The 18,480-nt window shown below is 41.2% G+C and overlaps 2 protein-coding genes across 3 annotated transcripts; both read right to left on the bottom strand.

The window, feature by feature from the left end:
* Positions 1-667: 667 nt before the first annotated feature.
* Positions 668-1,632, bottom strand: LOC148803385 (uncharacterized). Its single transcript, XM_088895528.1, has 2 exons — positions 1,075-1,632; positions 668-805 (listed from the first exon to the last, which is right to left on the bottom strand). Exons 1-2 carry the CDS (start codon positions 1,630-1,632, stop codon positions 668-670), a joined length of 696 nt encoding a protein of 231 aa, XP_088751654.1.
* A 2,837-nt stretch (positions 1,633-4,469) lies between these two features.
* Positions 4,470-8,255, bottom strand: LOC104594063 (alpha-1,3-arabinosyltransferase XAT3-like). Of its 2 annotated transcripts, none has more exons than XM_010254185.3 (4): positions 8,179-8,255; positions 7,935-8,069; positions 7,582-7,707; positions 4,470-5,808 (listed from the first exon to the last, which is right to left on the bottom strand). In XM_010254185.3, exons 2-4 carry the CDS (start codon positions 8,044-8,046, stop codon positions 4,637-4,639), a joined length of 1,410 nt encoding a protein of 469 aa, XP_010252487.1. In that variant the 5' UTR covers positions 8,047-8,069; positions 8,179-8,255; the 3' UTR covers positions 4,470-4,636. The 2 variants fall into 2 exon arrangements, with proteins under 2 accessions (XP_010252487.1, XP_088744108.1); XM_088887982.1 differs by having other exon boundaries at positions 7,935-8,072; positions 8,179-8,236.
* Between the last annotated feature and the right edge of the window lie 10,225 nt (positions 8,256-18,480).

Raw genomic sequence — 18,480 nt, 5'->3', positions numbered from 1 at the left:
GTCTCTGGACTCTGTCATCTTTCACCAGGACCTAACTGATGGCCTTGTCTCCAACTAACAAGTACAAATATAGAGTTTCCCCTGATGCCGCCCAAACAAGGAGCGGGGGTGAGGCGAGGTATAGCTTCAGCTTGTCGAAGGCACGCTGACACTTCTCTGTCCACTGAAAATTTTTCAACTTCTTGATGGCGCAGAAGAAGGGAAGGCAACAGTTTGTCAACTTCAACATGAAACGGTTGAGGGTGGCTATCCTACCGGTGAGTCTCTGGGTCTCCTTGACTGACCAAGGGGGTGCCATGTCTAGTATGGTCTGTACCTTGTTCGGGTTGGCTTCAATGCCTCTTTGAGTGATGACGAAGCCTAAGAATTTTCCCGAGGTAACTCCGAAGGCACACTTGCTCAGGTTGAGCTTCATGTTGAACTTGCATAGAGTATCAATGGTCTCAGCCAAGTCCGAGGTGTGTGCTTTGGCCTTCAGGCTCTTGACCACCATGTCATCCACGTAAGCTTTGACGTTCCTCCCCATCTGATTCTTGAAACCCTTATTGACAAGGCGCTGGTAGGTGGCCCCTACATTCTTAAGGCCGAACGACATTACCTTGTACTAGTACGTGTCATGCTTAGTGATGAATAAGGTCTTCTCCTCGTCGTCTAGGTGCATCTGGATCTAGTTGTACCCGAAGAAGGCATCCATGAAGTTGAGTAGTTCATACCCTACAATGGCGTTGATGAGGTGGTCTATCCTCAGCACAAGAAAACTATCCTTCGAACAGGCTTCGTTAAGGTCTGTGAAGTCAATACAGATCTGCCATTTCCCATTAGCTTTCCTTACCAAAACCACGTTAGACAACTAGTTAGGGTAATGTACCTCACGGATAAACCGACGTCAAGTAGCTTATCAACTTCCTCTCCTATGGCCTTTCATCGTTCCGATGCAAAGTTCCTCTTCTTTTGTCGGACTGGCCTAGAGCTTGGGTCCACACTTAGCCTATGAGTAATGACCGAGGGGTCAATTTCGGGCATGTCAGCGGCGGACCAAGAAAAGACATCGGCGTTAGTTTTGAGGAAACTTACCAGTTCGGATAGGCATTCAGGGGGAAGGTTGGACCCAACGCGGACCGTCTTCTCTAGGGCTGACTTATCCAGGAGAACCGAGACGAGGTCCTCGACTGGCTGACCTCGGCTCACTGGCTCCTCCCATAGGTCGAGGCCTTCCAATGACAGGGCTTCCTTATTCTTTCCTTTTAGCGCCACCACGTAGCATTGGTGAGCGATCTGCTGGTTCCTACGAGCAACTCTGACACCGTGCTCAATGGGAAACTTGAGGGCCAAGTAATCGGAGGACATGGCTGCCCCTAGTGCATGAAGGGTTGGCCTCCTCGTTATTGCGTTGTAGGGAGAGGCGACCTTCACCACCAGGAACTCATGCATCCAAGTCACCTGGTGTGGTGCTGTCCCTACCGTGATGGGTAGGGTAATTTTTCCTTCCAACCTGACGCTGCCACCGGAGAAGCTGACGAGGGGAACGTCAATAGGCTGGAACCGCTCTGGCGTGAGCTTCATTCTCTCATAGGTGTCGTAAAAAAGGATATTGGCTGACGAACCACTATCCACCAAGATCTTCTTCACCATAAAATTGGAGATGATGGCTGCAACTACGAGGGCATCGTCATGGGGGACTATGACACCCTCTAAGTCCTCGTTGGTGAAGATGAGGGCATGTTGACAGCTCGGCCTCTATGGAGCGTCCGGGTACTTCTGCTTCTTCGGGGCAAGCTCTTGGATGTTAAGCTGCTAGGCGTAGGCTTTTTGAGCCGAGGCCGAGGTCATAGTCATGGGAGACTATGACCCCCTCTAAGTCCTCGTCGATGACTCCTGCCTTTTGCTGATGCTGCTACTACTGCTACTGGGAGGATGAGGCGTCGGCCTCTCCTCTGGCGAACTGCTTGAGGTGCCTGCGGCAGATAAGGGACTCTATTTCGTTCTTTAGATCGTAGAAGTCCTCAGTGTCATGCCAAGTGCCGCAGTGACACTTGTAGTACTTCGTGGGGTTCCCCCTCTTGCGGTTCCACTTCAGCTTCATTGGCCACTTCACAAACTTCTCTTCCCCAATCTACATCAGTATCTGAGTGTGGGTGGAGTTGAGTGGCGCGTAGTCCTTGTAAGCCAAAGCCGGAGCCGGTGGCTTCTTGTTGTCTTTGCCACCATGGTTGTCGGGGTGGCGCTGGTCCCTACCTTTCCTCTTCTTCTCTGGGGGCCCGTCATGGCGCTCAGTTGCCCTTTCTTGGTTGTCCCCGGGCGAAGCCTCTTCGGCCGCAATGTATTTTTGGGCCTTCTTAAGGAATTCGAGTTTAGTCTTTGGCGGGGTCTTGGCGACCGAGCACTTGATGGTCGAGCCGGGGCGGAGTCCGTTAATGGCTGCATGCATAGAGACCATAGGGTCAAGGTCTCAAACTTCAAGCTCTTTCTTCTTAAAGCTGTCAATATAAGACCGCAGGCTTTCACCCAGCTCCTATTTGAGCGACATCATAGAGATTACGCTCTTCTGGCATCGTCTACTGCTGATGAAGTGGGCAAGGAACAAGGTTATAAATTGCTCCCACGAGTTGATTGATCGGGGAGGGAGGCTGGAGAACCAGCAGCGAGCGGCTCCCTTGAAGGTGGCTTGGAAGGTCCGACACGTCAAGGCATTGGAATACCCGTAGAGTATCATGAGCGCCTTGAAACCCTCCATGTGGTCATCGAGGTCGGTGCTCCTGTCGTACATTTCCAATGTGGGAGCCTTGAAGTGTGGGGAAAGAGGCTCCGAAATGATTTCCAGGGTGAATATGTCCATGCGGCCAGCAGACTTGTCATGACTAGTTGAGGTGTCGGCTCAACTCTCCTTAACCTGTAGAGCACGTCCTTGATGGCCCCAATCTCGGCTCACAACTCGGCAAGCCCTGTGTCAGCGTGAGCATGGGCCCCGCTTCTGTCCTCGCAGACTTGGTGGGCGTCGACTCGGACTTCCAAATACTTCGAGACAGGGTCGCGTGTTCCTCTACGGGCACGACGATCATTCAGAACGTCCTAGAGATCCAAGACGGGAGGGGGAGTGGCATAGCGTTGGCTCTCGCCTCGAAAGCAAACTTCAGGGCGGCTGAGATGCCCATCATCGTCCCGGGGGGCCTCCCTCTGGCGGCGGTGGTGTTGTTCTGAAGATTGATGACTATCTTCGGATTGAGCGGGCACGCTTTCCCTTCGGCTAGGAGGACAGATGTTCCTTCATGGTGAATCCGGGGGATGGTTGTTGCCCGATTCTGATGGCTCAGCTAGCAAGTTACCATGGCCGAGCGTCGGTGGCTCGACATTCTCGTGTCAACCCTGATCCTTTGACACCCCAGTGGGGCGGTCACCTCAAAAGGGACCTCTTGTTCGGGAACAAGCTTCTTCCATTCATTGAGTAAGGCGGTCTAAACGATTGAGGACAACCTGAAACTGTTTATAGGTGACCAGGTTCTGATTGTTCCTGGTTCTCCGCACCATGGCTTTCAAGCTTAAGAGGGTTTGGATTTAGAGTATGCTGTTTTTTTTATCCTAATGTGGGGGTCATCTTAGCAACGGCTTCCCACAGAGGTAAATTCACTCTCTAGGTTCCGAATGTTGACCGAGGACTTCGTGGCCTTGGAAGAGGTGATCCAAAGCCGAGGACCGCAGACTGAGGTGAGGTCCCTGGTGACCAAAGGTACTGCAAGACAGGGAATGTTAGAGGCCTCGGGCGGGTACCCGAGGCAGAGGCTTTGACACTCAAGTTAGTACGAGGTATAAAGTAAGAGAGGGTGCAGGCGAGGTCTTGGCAATAGTCCTCGGATGCACTAGATCTCCTAGAGTAAATGAGTAAGCTGTGTTAGAATTTTCTGTTTCAGATCCCATTTATACTTAAACGTGCTAGAGGTAGGTGAAGATGAACACCCTGGATGAGAGCCGTACGAGATTAGGCGATAGGCCCTAGTGGGTGCGTTTGACCGCCATGCGATTGGCTCCGTACAAAAGCAATAGGGCTCCCTCCTGCTGTGGCTGACGTTGTTAGACATTAGTGGGCTGGGCCTCCCAGCCCATGATGGGCTAGGCCAAGCTAACTCACATCAGATGGTAAAAGGAATTGCTGACCCCCTAAAACTAACAGAAAGCTAAAGGAAAATTTTCTAAGGAATTTCACAAAATTTGTTTACAATTTTCCCTCAACCATCTTTTTCGCTCTAATTTTCTATCCAATCAAACATAGCCTAAAGGAATCAGAATTGATCCGACCCCTACAAGGCTAGAACTACAAGAATCATCACCAGTCCAAAAGGGCAATCCCTACCCATTGACAAACCCAGTTTTCACTCCGATATGCTTTGGGCAAATAATCCTAATAGCCCAAAACGAGTCTTTGTATACAACTTCCAAAGTCTTGCCTTCAAAAAGAAAAAAAAAAGCCTCCAAAGTCAAAAAAATAAAATAAAATAAACTTCTGTATTTATCACAATAAACATAAAAAAAGCAAAAGAATGGAGAGAAAAATGAAAGAATTTCATTTTATTTGAATGCTGGCCAGTTTTAGCTTTTAGGCCAGATTAATAGTGTGACAAAGGTAGGTTCCATGGTGGGCAGCTTAAGGTGGAGAAGGAGAAGCTGAGCGTCCAACAAGTTTTAGTGCTTCTTCAAGGGTCTTTCTAAACTTATCTACATTAATCCTGAAATTCTGCCCATCTATGTACACTGCCCTGCTCACGTTGTAGCCTTGCCTATGTATAGACCATGGATCCGTGATGACTGGGTGATCTCGACCGTATACATCAATCAACGTGGTCTCGTCTGGATCGATCTTGTACTCCAAGTAATATATACCCATTTTATGGGACGGCCCACCATAGTAGGCTTCAGAAGCCCATTCCAGACCCCATCCCACCACCTGCACCACCACAGCTCCCTCCGGCAAGAACACCATGTTTGTCAGTCCTGCCCCGTGAGCCCCCACAAGAACATTGCATCTGTTTAATACCCCAGAAAACTTTCGTAAATTCGCCATATGTTCAGGCGAAGCTCTAGTCACATGGTACCCCAATCCTTCTGCCACCCTTACCAGATCTTCTTCATTCACGAACATTCTCGTTCTTTTGCGTGAAATAAGGACCAGATTTAGCTCTGGTATCTCAGACTCATGCTTTACTCTCAAGTTGAACGATTCTCGAAGGAACTGCTTGAAGTCTAGCGTAGAGTATCCACCCGGAATTCTGCTGGTATTGCAATAGAGGGTGTCATGGTACTTGAGCCCAACAACAGCTGCAGGAAAGCAGTGCACCCTGCCGTCGTCGGCCGGATTGATGATCCCATAACTCGATAAGCCTGAGAGAAGTGAGTCGAATCTAGTGACCCACCAGGCATTGAAATCAGTCACGATGAACCTTATGCGCGACTGAAAGTGGCGGCATGTAAGGAAAAGTGGGATGGCGATCTCGTTGAATTCATGGTAGATGTTGCCGGTGTAAGTGGTGGCGAATATAACGGCAGGGACGTCGTGGGTAACATCACAGGCTGGTGGGATAAATGTGCTGTTTGGGATCTTTATCTCCACCGGAGTAACAATTCTCATGTTGTTCTCGTCTTCCTTCTTGGGGTAGGGCCGAACCCTGAGCGGCGCATCCGGTGGAATTTGTTTGGACGACAGATAAATTGTTAAGGAACGCATGTCGATCTTCACTTGTTGGTCGGCGACACACACATCGGAGTGTATATCAGATTCGCATGAGTAGCCGGTGGTTTCAAGCTCCATTAGATTTTTTCCTGTTAGCAGCAACTTTGCCAAGTTTCAATCTGGTAATTAATTTCATACAGAAACCAGAATACAATAACAAATCGATCGTTATAGCTTGTTAAATTTCAATCAATCTATCTGTTTACTATGTAGTTTTGGTTTTTTTATTTTCTGCAAAGTTAGGATTAATCTTTAATTGAAAATTATTAAGATGTAAGATGGAATGTAATGAACACGGAATTAATTGATTATTATAGAGCAAAATTATAGGGCTCATTTGATTTTCAGGAATAGGAGTATGGAATCGGTCCAACTGTTTCGTTGGGTGAAATTAGAATCTCATTCTCAGGTGGAATGACATTCATGGCATTCACCCATTGCCTCCCTTTAAGAATAAAATATTATTCGAAACTGATTCCAATTTTCATTCTCATTCGACAACTATGATGAGGAATTTAGATCCTAATTTCCATTCCGACTATGAACCAAACGAATCCATAATAAACTAAGAATCCGGAATTAATGGATTGAATTTGAAATCCCTTGCATGCAAATAAGTTTAATTCTAGAATATTACAACCTTTATTGTCACTGTTGATGATTTTGAAAATTATAATGTAAATCAGGAACAGGGGCAAATTAGTAAATATCATATGGACTAAAAGATTAGAAAAGGTGGCTAATATAAAGGATACCCTACTTGGTAGAGGTAGACAGCTCAGATGCCAGATGGGCAACATCATCACTCCATCTGGTAAAAATAAAAACAGTTTGTGTATGAAAAACTCCTTAATCCCTAGCTGAGCTGAATAAGATAGCCAAATAGTTAAGAAAGCTTTTCCACGTGGCAATTCAATTTGATTTCCAAATGTGAACACTTGTTGGAGCAAAGCCACAGCATATAAAGGACACACAGAACGACTCTAATGGGTCGGAAATGGAAAAAAGTATTCGCCGCCATGTATCCAACCCCACCGGGCCCACTCCATATGATTGACATAACCCCTTCTTTTTTATTGCATTTATTTTTTACAAAAGTCAAAAGATAAAAAGATAAAATTATGTTAGTGAGATTTAGGCGATGTTTGAGAGTGTTTATGTTAAAAACAAGTGTTTATTCAAATAAGTATTTATATGTATTTAGCACCTTTTTTAAGTCTTATTTTATAAAAATATTTTTATGAAAGTATTTTTATAAAATCATTTTTAATAAAAGCATTTTTACGAAAGTATTTTTATAAAATTCAACTAAGGATAGTTTTATAAGTAGTATTTTAAAATTCAACTAAGGATAATTTTAGAAGAAAAAAATTGATAAATGCTTATTGTATAAGCACTTAGAAGAAAAAAAACTAAAAATTTGGACTTAAAAAATAAACCTTTATTTTTAAAATAAGCACTTATATAAGACTTATTTTTTAAATATCAATAAGTACTTAATGGTGTAATTTCGGCCCAAATAAACACTCATTCTGAATAAACACTTATTTTTAAGCACTGCCAAACATGACCTTAATCAGAATTATTGATTCAATAATTCAAGATAGAAGACAGTTGGCGAAGAGTAATGCATCATCATCTCCCAGAGTCTTTTAGACATATTTGAATGCTAGAGAATAAAACCCTTTTCGTATTGCATTTTGTCCTCTTTGTGATTTAAGGCCTCCGTGATGCGCAAGTTACTCAAACAGATTTTTCAAACCGAAATTTTCTGCTATTGGGTCTGATGCAGATGCAGAGGTGAGATAGGAATGTTGTACACAGAAGGAGCATAATATTAATAATATATCAAGGAAGAGTACCTCGTACGAGTCTTCTTAGATGAAGCTTCAGAGGATTCTCCTCCTTTATGTCTTGTGCTTGTGGGCCTTTGTCTTCGTCGTGGTTGTTGGTATTCGCACTGAACCGATCTGTTAATTGCTGCCTCCCTTTTAAAAATGAAATATTAACGAAAACATTAAGATTGAATAAGTGTTTGACAATTAGATAGCATTAACTGAATTAACGAATTTTGTGTTGATCGACATGATCAATCGACCCTGATGAATTCCTAAGGTTGTTCGGAAAGTAGACAGGGGCCAGATACCACGCCAGAAACAATGAAAAGGGGGGGGGGAAACATGCAAAGAGAGAAAGAGATGGAAAAGTGAATTACATGAATCAATTGACCAAGTATCTGACCGGAAAAACGCGAGGTAGAGCAGAGGGAGAAGTAAGGCGAAGAAAGAGGCTGCAGTGAGTGCTACCCTTGGCGATTCCTTGGCCATGAGCCGGTGCTGACCGGGAGAACCTGCTGGCTCGACGGACGACGGTGGTGTTTGTCAAAAGACTCAAAAGAAGATGTATCGATAATATCGATAGTGAATACAATAGTACTGCATGAATAAATAAATACTAACCAAGAAGAAGCCACGAGAGTGGAAAGTCTACTCTCGCGAGTCGCTGCTCCCTTCTAAGTTCTAACTTGTAACACAAGGCGGCTCTTTTATTTAATAAATAAATAGTGGGGATCTGTGCCAGATTTTATTGATTGAAAGTGAAATAATGAAAATATATATTTTTATTTTCTATTGTAATACTATTAATTAATATCATTATAGGTGTTTAAATTATATAATTTATAATTTATACAAAAAAAGCAAATGTATTTTAAATATACTATGAACTAAATACATTTATTTCTTGAAGATTATTGATAATTAGAACATTTTAGTGGTTATATTTTTATTTTTTTGGTAATTTATTATATTTATTAGAAACCATATTAATCCATTTCTGGTAATTTCTTGGATAGTTTTTGGTAATTATAACAAAATTATTGGTACTTTATTTTGGTTATTTTCTTGGCTAATCTCTGTTCATAAAATGTAATTTTCTGCTATATATTGATTAAATTATATATAATTACTATTAATTACAGTTTAAGATTTAATTATATTATTTACAATATCAAATATAATTTAAATAATATTTAAAATACAATTTAAATTATAGCTTATATTAATTAACAATTTAAAAAACTGTTAATTAATAAATACTGTAATAAATAATATTGCAATTATTGTAAAATATGGTTAATTGTTAATACTGTAATTATTAAAAAAACTTAAGCAAACCGGAAGAGATAAAGGAAAAATTATGCTTAGTCAGATAATAAGTACATGCTATAAACAATTAAATCTCAAAAGACAACAAAAATAACAAGAATTCTCAAAACAAAAAAAAAAAAAAATAAAGTAACAGGAAATTAGCAAATGGTTGGGAAAACTAAGAAATTGCCTCAAAAAATAAAAAAAAAACATCGATTGTTTAATTATGACATACTTGCAGTGTAGCTAGGACCAGAGCAGAAGGCTAGGAGAATGAAAAAGACATGACAAATCGGCAATTCGGGCAGAAATGCTATGAACAGTAGATCTTTTATCGACCATCGACCATCGACCAACTTTGGTGAATTACATTAACAGTTTAACACCATCTCTGGGAATTAAAGGGGGGCGGGGGGGTGCTTCAACTCGGGCAGAAATGCTATGAACAGTAGATCTTTTATCCATTTCAAAATTTCAATCCACTGTTACTATCATACACATGTGCCTTCCTGTTTGTTTATTATCACTTATCAGAAACGAGATATTCCCAAACGATCACTCCCCAGTCCCCACCTCCACATATTTTCTTCATCGATTATTTATTTATTTCTGGGAAACTCTATGATGCCGGAAACGGATGATACCGAAGAACTTTGACCAATTATAATAAAAACATTCAAAAAGGCTAATCCATCAGACAGAGACTGTGGATCCGTTTGCACCAGAAATTTGATAATCCCGTCTCCAACTTGGTATCAGGTTGGGTTGGATAACTGAGAAGTGAGAACCGATTCCATCGAGCATGCCGGGACCAGGTATACCAATATTGCCAGTTTGCCACCCGTCACCGGTACATGGGCCTGGCCTGGGCTAGGAGCTTTCTTAATGGCCTGGGCATCTTAACGCCTATAAACACCTAAAAACCAAGGTTCAAAATATTGATACGCCCTGTGTATCGGCAGGGGCGTGTCGGTACTAAAAAATCACCACTCAATGTGTTCTTTTTAATTTTTTTTTTCAAAATTTTAATTTTGAAGATGTTTTTTAAGTGTTTTTTTATTGAAATAAATGAGGGTCCCGAAACATCTGTAAATAAGTGTATTGAGACCAAAAGATATGATACAATACGTTCAATACGGAGCATCGATACTTTGAACCTTGGTTAAAACACAATCCGAATGCCCCAATTGTGAAAACTTGGGATAGGTGGCAAAGGGATCTGACCCATTTATGGTTTAGATTTTCAGTACTTTTCATATCTCCATTTATTATTATTATTATTATTATTATTATTATTATTATTATTATTATTATTATTGATGGTGCGCGATCTAGTGCTCCCTGCTAGAGGACAGCTCGGACGCACCCGGGGTGGACACTCTAATGCTTAAATTAGTGAAAAATGTTTGAAAATGCTAGAAAGTAAGAGAGCTAGAGAGTTCTAAGAACTAAACCACATGTAACTTCTCTAGTTGAAGGGGTGTCTTTATATAGGCACAGGTAGTCATGAGCCTCACGTAGCACGTTCGAGATCTTCGAGAGGACGTGGCTTACCAAACTGTCGCACTCGGAGATGGTTTCGCTAAAGTGATAAAGATTATCCAGTTACCTCCGAAACGGGCGGTGCAAGAGCCAGCTCCATCAATCAGGCAACGTGATCCCGGAGGGCTTGGAGATGATAAATTGCACGTGGCAAAAGTTGGCTACCACATCACGTAGGTTGCCACCTCGGACCTCAATCAGGTCGGTGACTGCTCGATGGGAGGTCGGCCCTCCTACCAAGGTCCTTGGTCTACCCCTACTAAGGTCTCCAGTTTACTCCGCTGAGGTGTGTATGCTACATAAGGCTATGTCCTCCTTGGTCCTAGCCAAGGTGATGTTGGGTGCTTTCTCTCTCAAAGCATGCGAGGTGCATCCAAGGTGTGTTTGAGGTGGCTCCAAAGGTGCAATATTCGAGATGGTTCCAATTAACTTGACAAGGATGCATCATGCTGACGTGGCACCAAGGTGTTATGCAACAGTTGGGAAGTGCCATGTGGTGCAATGTCACTAGAGGGCTAAATTACCTCTCATCAATTATTATTATTATTATTATTGAAAAATCAAATTTTTAAAGAAAAGATTCCATTTTTTGTGGAAACGGGGTGGGTAAATAAATAACAAGTTCCATAGGTAGCCCTTGGAATTAACTTTGAAAATGTCAAGACCTGAACCGACCCTGGAATTGATCTTGACATGATTGGTTGTGTTTCCAAAAAGCTGGAACCTACCTTGTACATTTTTTCTTTTCTTTTTTTGGTGAGGGGGTGTTAAAGAAAAAAGCAGGTTCCACATGTAGACAATGAAAATAATCTCAAAATGGTAGGTTACGGTTCAAAAAACATGGAATAACCTCTACAAAGTAGATTCCAAGTTTTGCTTTAGAATCAAACTGAATCAACCCATGCTCATCTTTACTTTTTTGGCACTTCCACTCATTGGTAGTGCAAATTTTGTATCTCTAAGAACTGATGCAAAATTTACATCTTCCACCTACCTCTATTATCTCTCATATGAAGTGGGAACCACATCATCTATTCTAGCTTCTTACCGCACTCCTCAACAAATAACCCTCCTACCTCCATTCTCTTCTGTATAAGACGGAGACAGCATCATTTTACTATTATTTGACTTTCTCCCAAACAAACATGATAAAGTCAAATATGAAAGCAAAAATAAATCACAATTTAAATGGGCTGTTTGGGTTATCATGCATTAATTCTAATGCAAATGAAATTATCAATGCAACCAGCAAACAGAACCTATAGTATTTTCGGCAGTCAGAGAAATGAGGTGGGCTATTCGGAAGTTGGGATGGTTCAAAATTTAAATATATAGAAGACCATTGCCGTGTTGGGTGGATGCTGTTTTGGACATATATAGTTGTATGTCCAGTCCAAAGTACAAAATCTAGACTGGCCCATGTTGCTGCAACCAACCCATCAAAACGTAGTTCAGTTCAGCCCATCAAATTCTCATCCTATTCCTCGTTCTGGGCCCCAGTGGATCTTCACGTATCACTAGTTCATTATTGGATGTATGATGTATCTGAAGATACTACTTATAATAATAGAGTAGGTAGGCCTAGGCATGCAAAACAACAATTAATACAATAGTGGATATCTTTTTAATGGAGGATACCTCTCAAAGATTTTGGAGATTGGTGGCCATGGGAGAGATCAATGGTGGATGCATGTCTCATAGGTATCCTGCAATCTGCATGCATGATAGTTATTTTGTCTAGGCTTCTATTGACCGTTGATTAATGCTCATGACAAGTGCTGATAACGTGCATGAGGCGTGTCACGTGCGCTCATCATTCTATTCTAGGCTATCACATCATTCATGGCCATTGATCACAAAGATAACAAGAGTAAAGCAGCTTGAGCCTTGAGCTGAATGAAAGCATGGATTTGAAATGGGATGGCCGACTGGCCGTGTCATTGTGAGACAGCTACTTCTCATTCATGGTCCAGATAAGGATACGATTCGTCGTCTGTAGAGCTTCCCCCTCTCTCTCTCTCTCTCTCTCACAGAGGGAATGTTCTCGCTTCTCACTCGCCAATACATAAAGAAAAAGGGATAAAGGCATTCAACTTTTAACATAAACATCCAAACATTGTAATCCTAGCTAGCTAATAGAATATTCACACTAACACATTTCTCAGCTGTCTTAACCAACATTAGCTGTCTCTCTGTGTGTGTAGAGAGAGAGAGAGATCCATCTCATATTGATGACTTCATGGTATTTTGCACGGATATTCCCAAATGTACCAGATGTGTCATATCCATACTCCTGGCTTGGAATCTCAAAGTATGCTATTAATAGTTATACATTATAAATGCATGGTTGCTTAAAAGAATAATGTAACCTTATCTTATACATAAACCCTTATTTTCTTCTTCAACGAACATCAGCATATTTTTGTGAGTACGATCTGACCGGACCAACAACCTCCAGTATCTCAAGCCTCAATTTCATTAATTTAATTTATACATCATTCCCTCTGTTATATTCACTAAATAATTAAAATTAAGAAAACAAAAACACTAATGTGCATTAATATGAATTAAACATGGCCATGCATCAACCAAAGAGACAAATTCTGTACAAACCCAAGTACTTTTCACTAAATAAAATTAAAACTAATGAAAAAAAAAATCAAAAACATTAATATGTACAATATTAAACATGAGTACCAAACAAAAAAACAAACTCTGTACAAAGTAGAAACCCAATGAGGGGATCGAGCCATGCATGGAATATTTATAGAATAGCATGGTACCTCTCTTACTCTTTTCAAACAATACGTACGACCCAGTCCCAACCAATGAACCTGACTGACATGAAACATACAAAACTAGTAGAAAAGAATTAAAAGATACACTTAATTAGTTAGATGGCCTCATTCTGATAGAAACCATGAACATTTTTCCACGACTCCTCCCTCTGTATGTTGAGTTGTTTGTGGAAGTTATTGATGAAATCTTCAGCCTTAGTAAACAGCTCTTGTGCACTAAGAATTCCCATTTCCTCTTCTTTCTCGTCATCTTCTCCAATCTCTTCTTCCTCATCCCCACCTCCTATGAAGAAAAGGCTTGGCATGGAGGGGCACTTCTTCATCATCCGCACCTTGACAACCGTAACAATCTTCTCGGAGGCCGATTTTCCGACCACCGGTACCTTATTGGGCTTCTGTTCAGTAGGGCATTTGGGTACTCCGTCATTGCCACCAAGGACATTGGTCTTGGTGGCATTCAGTGTGTAATCAGGAGAGGCCTCTGCAACAGCCGAAGAGACGGCAGTTGGCTTTGTTGCAGCGACAACAGAATCGGGCTTCTTGTCTTCCTGGGGACCAGAGAATGAGGAGAGAAGCCCAGCATCGGCACCCAGAGCAATAATAAGGAGATTGACGAGGAAATAGAGATAAGGGGGCCTCATTGATGTCGATAGCAGAGGCGTGATGAGGAGGAGCGAAGCAATGAAAGACACCTTAACAATTTCAGACCTCTGAAGCTTGTCCATGTTTTTATTTCTCTTCGAACTCGATTGCGCGGGGTAGCTAGATAGTAGTAGTTAATCGTGATATATAGGACTTGAACACGTATATATAGAATCACAAGCTAGTAGGAATTAATGCATATAGATGTTGATAAACATCAGAGAGAGAGAGAGAGAGTCTGTTACTCTCTCTTTCGTCGTTTGAGGACTAAAGAAAGTTGATAGACGGAATGTGACATATAGACACGGGCACTGCTCTGGAGTATGGAGTATGGAGTCTGGGCTCTCCACTGTAACAAGCAAAGAAGGGAGTGGACTAGTGGAGGAAGGGTTGATAGATGGAAAGAGACGTATGTAAACCAAGGCAGCCAAGACAATAATATACATGCAGCAGAGGTGAAGTACAAATCTAATTGGGTGTTGCAAGATAAGGTCGGTGCGCGAGCATATTCCCACAGCTTTTTTTCTGAAAACGTTGCCTCTCGAAACGTGCGGTGCCTGGTGCTAGGTTTCCTTCTGTGGGTCCCAAAGCTGGGGGACCCACGACACATCCATGATCCATCTAGGAACCTTGTTTGGTTAAACTACTGAGAAGGGGAGAGGGAGAGGGAGAGAGAGAAGCAAAAAAACGAATCTCGTCGTCGGCCATCTTCAACTTGGATTTGTGGGTTTCTGGGTCCAGTCCATATTTTCAAGTTTTTAACACCCCAACTTGCCTCCGCCTGCCCCAACCTCCTTTCAGTTTTTCTGGGAGGGAAGATGCCACACTCAGCTAGCGTACAACCACAGGACCCATTATGGGCCCTCTGCAGTCCATATGGGCCATACGAACCATTGGACCCAACGTAATCTTGATTCTCGAATTGAAATATACCCAATAACTTGGCCCAGTTTGTCTACAGCGCTTAAGGCTGAACCGTTCATATTTCATAAAATGGTCTCTTTTTCTCCTATGTTTTGATTTTTTCTTCAATATAAAATATCTCTCATTTCCTATGTCATTCCAGCTAAAGTGCAACTAGTAGAAAGAGCAAGCACAATGCATTCAAAGAAGCTTTTGGAACAGAGTTATTAGATTCAAAGCACATATACAATCTGAAAATAACCGCTCTTTGTATGCATTCAAAGACAGAATCAATTTTGTTGCTGGCCCATCTAATTGAACCGCGAATCTCTGAATCACAATGCAAAGCTGGATTCTTGATCAAAATTTCTTCATTTGTCATTTCTGTTTGGACACCTCCAACTTGTACCAAAGTACCAAAGAAAGCAGTTCAAAGCTCAAAAGCGTGCTAGAATGAAGGATCCAGCCAAACCCATGGGCCAGTAATCCCAACTAGTCGGTTAAAATGATATACAGCCCAAATTTGTCTTGGACCCAAAAGCCATCAAAACAGCCCATCTCGTCAGCACTTTTGCTTCAGTCAGCCTTCCACTTCCACTAACAAAGATTTTCATTGATGGGATGGGATAATCTCCTCAGCAGTCAGCAACCTCTTCACTGTGTTCAAAAGTGAAGCCTCTTTCTCTGAAATTGGAAGAATTTAGAGTCAAAAAGGTGAATCTTTATTGAGATATCCCCAAATACATGACAACACTTACTACGTCTACATGAGTTTTATTATTCCAATCTCCCACTCTGCTTGATTTGATCTCCCCAGACCCCAATCCCATCTTGTTATCTATCAACCCAGATATTTCTATGGTTACTGTTTATCATTGAAATTGCGGCCGTAGTACTAACCTAACCAAGTAGTAGCAATGTTTTCAAACCATTGCAATGCAAATTTACTTGTACTGATTCAAAATCATGGCAGTGCAAATGATTTTGGTGCAAATTATGGTTTTACTTTTATCTTATTTTGAAGCTTGAAGTAAAATAAAATAAAATAAAACCCAAAACAAAATTAAACCAGAATTTGCATTCCCATACATTTGTACTAGTGCAAATAAAATTGCACTGCAATCAAAACACAGTCTTATTGATCAAGAAATTTAAACCAGTGGGTCCCTTTTTGTGGTTTGGGTCATTCAGTGGGTTAACCTGCCGGTTGAACTGCTAAACCAAACCACATCTTTATATTATAAATCTCAAAGTTTTGTGTTACAATTTACAAAAAGTAATGTTGAGAGTTGAGAGTTGAGAGTCTTGAGACCTTTTGAGTTCAGACTGAAGAAGAAGACTTAAAAAGCCTTGAATGGTTGAACCAAGTAATTAAAGAGATTCCCTTAGGCTTTCCTTATCCATTGCTCAAAGCATCCAAATTAATAAAGGTTTACTTTTTTCTGGAGGCCTCGGCCCTGGGTTGCCATCATCAACTAAATCTGGTCTGGATCAATGGTGACTCATACACAGATACAGTGATGCCCTAACCGTGGAGATTAGTCTAGGACAGTCTGGGATATGGATATTAGTGATAGGTATATGGATACGTGATAATGCCAACCCAACAACGATCAGCCAGTCCATATCAATCTGGTAGTGGTAGTGGGCTTTTTGATGTTTATCACTAGAGCCAAAATGCCACCCATTTCCCTTTGACATCGAATGACGAAGACATTGTTTGCTTAGTTAAGCCGGGTTTATTCAAAGCACCAGACAAGGTAAACAGATGGAGAAGAAGATTGCCTTGACAAACAATTTTTTTCCTTTGTTTTAGAAATTGCCACGTCAGCAAAATTACATGTTCTTCAAATGTATTTTTGTTTTAAAAAGTAAAAAGTAGATGGTTTGTTTAAAAAAAAATTGCCAATCTGAAGCCTTTCTTTATTTTCAAGCTAGATGATTTTTTTTTGGTTGCTATTAGACATGTCTAACCCCTTAAAACATGTCAAATTCCGGTTACTGTATTGGCATGCGGAACTCGGAAGGTCATGGATACGATATGAATCGACTAATACGCTACGATACATTGCAACATTTTAACCTTTGATAGTAATAACTGTCATTTCTCGTGATGAATCTTAAGACCAAACAAAACTCTACTGGTTCACAAGGGGAAAGACAAACAAATGAAAATTTAGCGCCTTTACCATTAATCGCTCGCAAATGGCTCCAGGCTCTAAGCAAGGTTCAAAATATTGATATGCTTGATATGTCGGTAAAGGTGTACCGGGCGAATCAATACCTTTTTTTTATTATTTTTTATTTTTTTCAAAACTGATTCAAGGGGGCCGATTTAAAATTCCTCTATCCCTTGAACCAGTCAAGACTCCTGATACACCCACTATAAGGACATATCGGAAAGGTCTCAGAATGATACGAATCGGCCCGTGGCCTATACGTGTCTTGCTAGTCCTATAATGCTTGACAAGTTGACAATGAGTCTGAAATCCGAATACATAGTGAGTGTTAATACTAAAAATCACCAGACTGCCGATCCAACTAGCTTGGAAAGCTACCCAAAATTCTAAAGGAGCTGATGAGCTGTTTTCTGTAAAGCCTACAGCTCTTGTACATAATCCTAGCAGCAGCTAGATATCTTTCCATAAACTATTGAATGGAATTATTTCGTCATCCTGTAAGAAAGTAGTACATATTATCACCTTTACACCGCAATATTAATCTAGATTTCATTCTCCCGTGGCATCTCTTTTCTGTCAGAGTATTATCCATTTCATTTCCTTGTTGAAAGCTGTCGGATTTGTTTAACCAATTAAAGCTGGGTTACTCCGACAGTCCGACTCCAACTCCAGTGTTCTTGTTTCGTTTTCACAATCAAGAAAATAAAAGCTAGAAGGCAGGTCCCATTCTTCACGCAAGGGTTGTATTATGCCAGTTCCGATAAGGTAAGCACGTTAAATGAGTATTTGGAAATCCTTAAAATACCCCCAGCCTATCCTTGAAAAAACATTAATACCAACTTTTGACAATTATCAAAATATTATCAAGTGCTTATTTTTGCATCTATAGAGCATGCCCTACAGCACATCCCAACTGTGTATTGAAAACATCTCCCAATGATGTGCATGCGGGGCATTAGTGGAGGCACGCTCTGTGGGGTGAAGATTTGAACTCAGCTAGCTCTGCTACCGCTGCTGCTTTTCCCATGTCATTCATCATTCCCATAGGCAACTAAACTCGCTACTCATTGAATTGAGGAGAAAAAAAACTTTTATTCATTGAAAACACAATTTATGGAGAACTCTGCAACATTACAGATAGGAATGGTGGAGAATAATGAAAGGCTGACCATTGAGAATCATGAAACATAAGTGTAGATAAAACTGGTGTAGCTTCCAATTTGATAAGAACGGGCTTATGATCTCTTTCTCGTAGTTCATTTCACTACTCAAAATTTAGCCTGCTTTCATCCTTTTCCCCATGAATAGAAGAAATACTGTTCAGACTAAAAAGCTTACGCAGCATCTGTAACATCAGATTCCTTGGCATCTGATCAATGTATTGCCTCGCATTTTCGGCCAAGGTAGCCTTAAATGACAATTGCCCAAAAAATTACATTCTTCTGAGGCATTAGTTTAAAATTTTTAATTGCTTCGCTTACTCTCCATTATCTAGAAAACCGCACAAAATCATTATATTCCAAGAAAACAGATTCCTCAATGGCATC

Source organism: Nelumbo nucifera, chromosome 1 (genome assembly GCF_055504915.1).
Source record: "Nelumbo nucifera cultivar China Antique chromosome 1, China Antique-T2T, whole genome shotgun sequence".
In the NCBI taxonomy this organism is placed as follows: domain Eukaryota; kingdom Viridiplantae; phylum Streptophyta; class Magnoliopsida; order Proteales; family Nelumbonaceae; genus Nelumbo; species Nelumbo nucifera.
Note: the sequence above shows the minus strand (reverse complement) of the source record. Positions and strands in the feature narration are given on the sequence as shown.

Coding starts and splice junctions, on each gene's coding strand:
- LOC148803385 (XM_088895528.1), bottom strand. CDS start 1,632: ATGGTGAAGAAGATCTTGGTGGATAGTGGTTCGTCAGCCAATATCCTT. Junction 806..1,074: donor CTGAATGCCTATCCGAACTG/GTAAGTTTCCTC, acceptor GGGAAATGGCAG/ATCTGTATTGACTTCACAGA.
- LOC104594063 (XM_010254185.3), bottom strand. CDS start 8,046: ATGGCCAAGGAATCGCCAAGGGTAGCACTCACTGCAGCCTCTTTCTTC. Junction 7,708..7,934: donor TACTTGGTCAATTGATTCAT/GTAATTCACTTT, acceptor CATTTTTAAAAG/GGAGGCAGCAATTAACAGAT. Junction 5,809..7,581: donor TCTAAGAAGACTCGTACGAG/GTACTCTTCCTT, acceptor TGCTGCTAACAG/GAAAAAATCTAATGGAGCTT.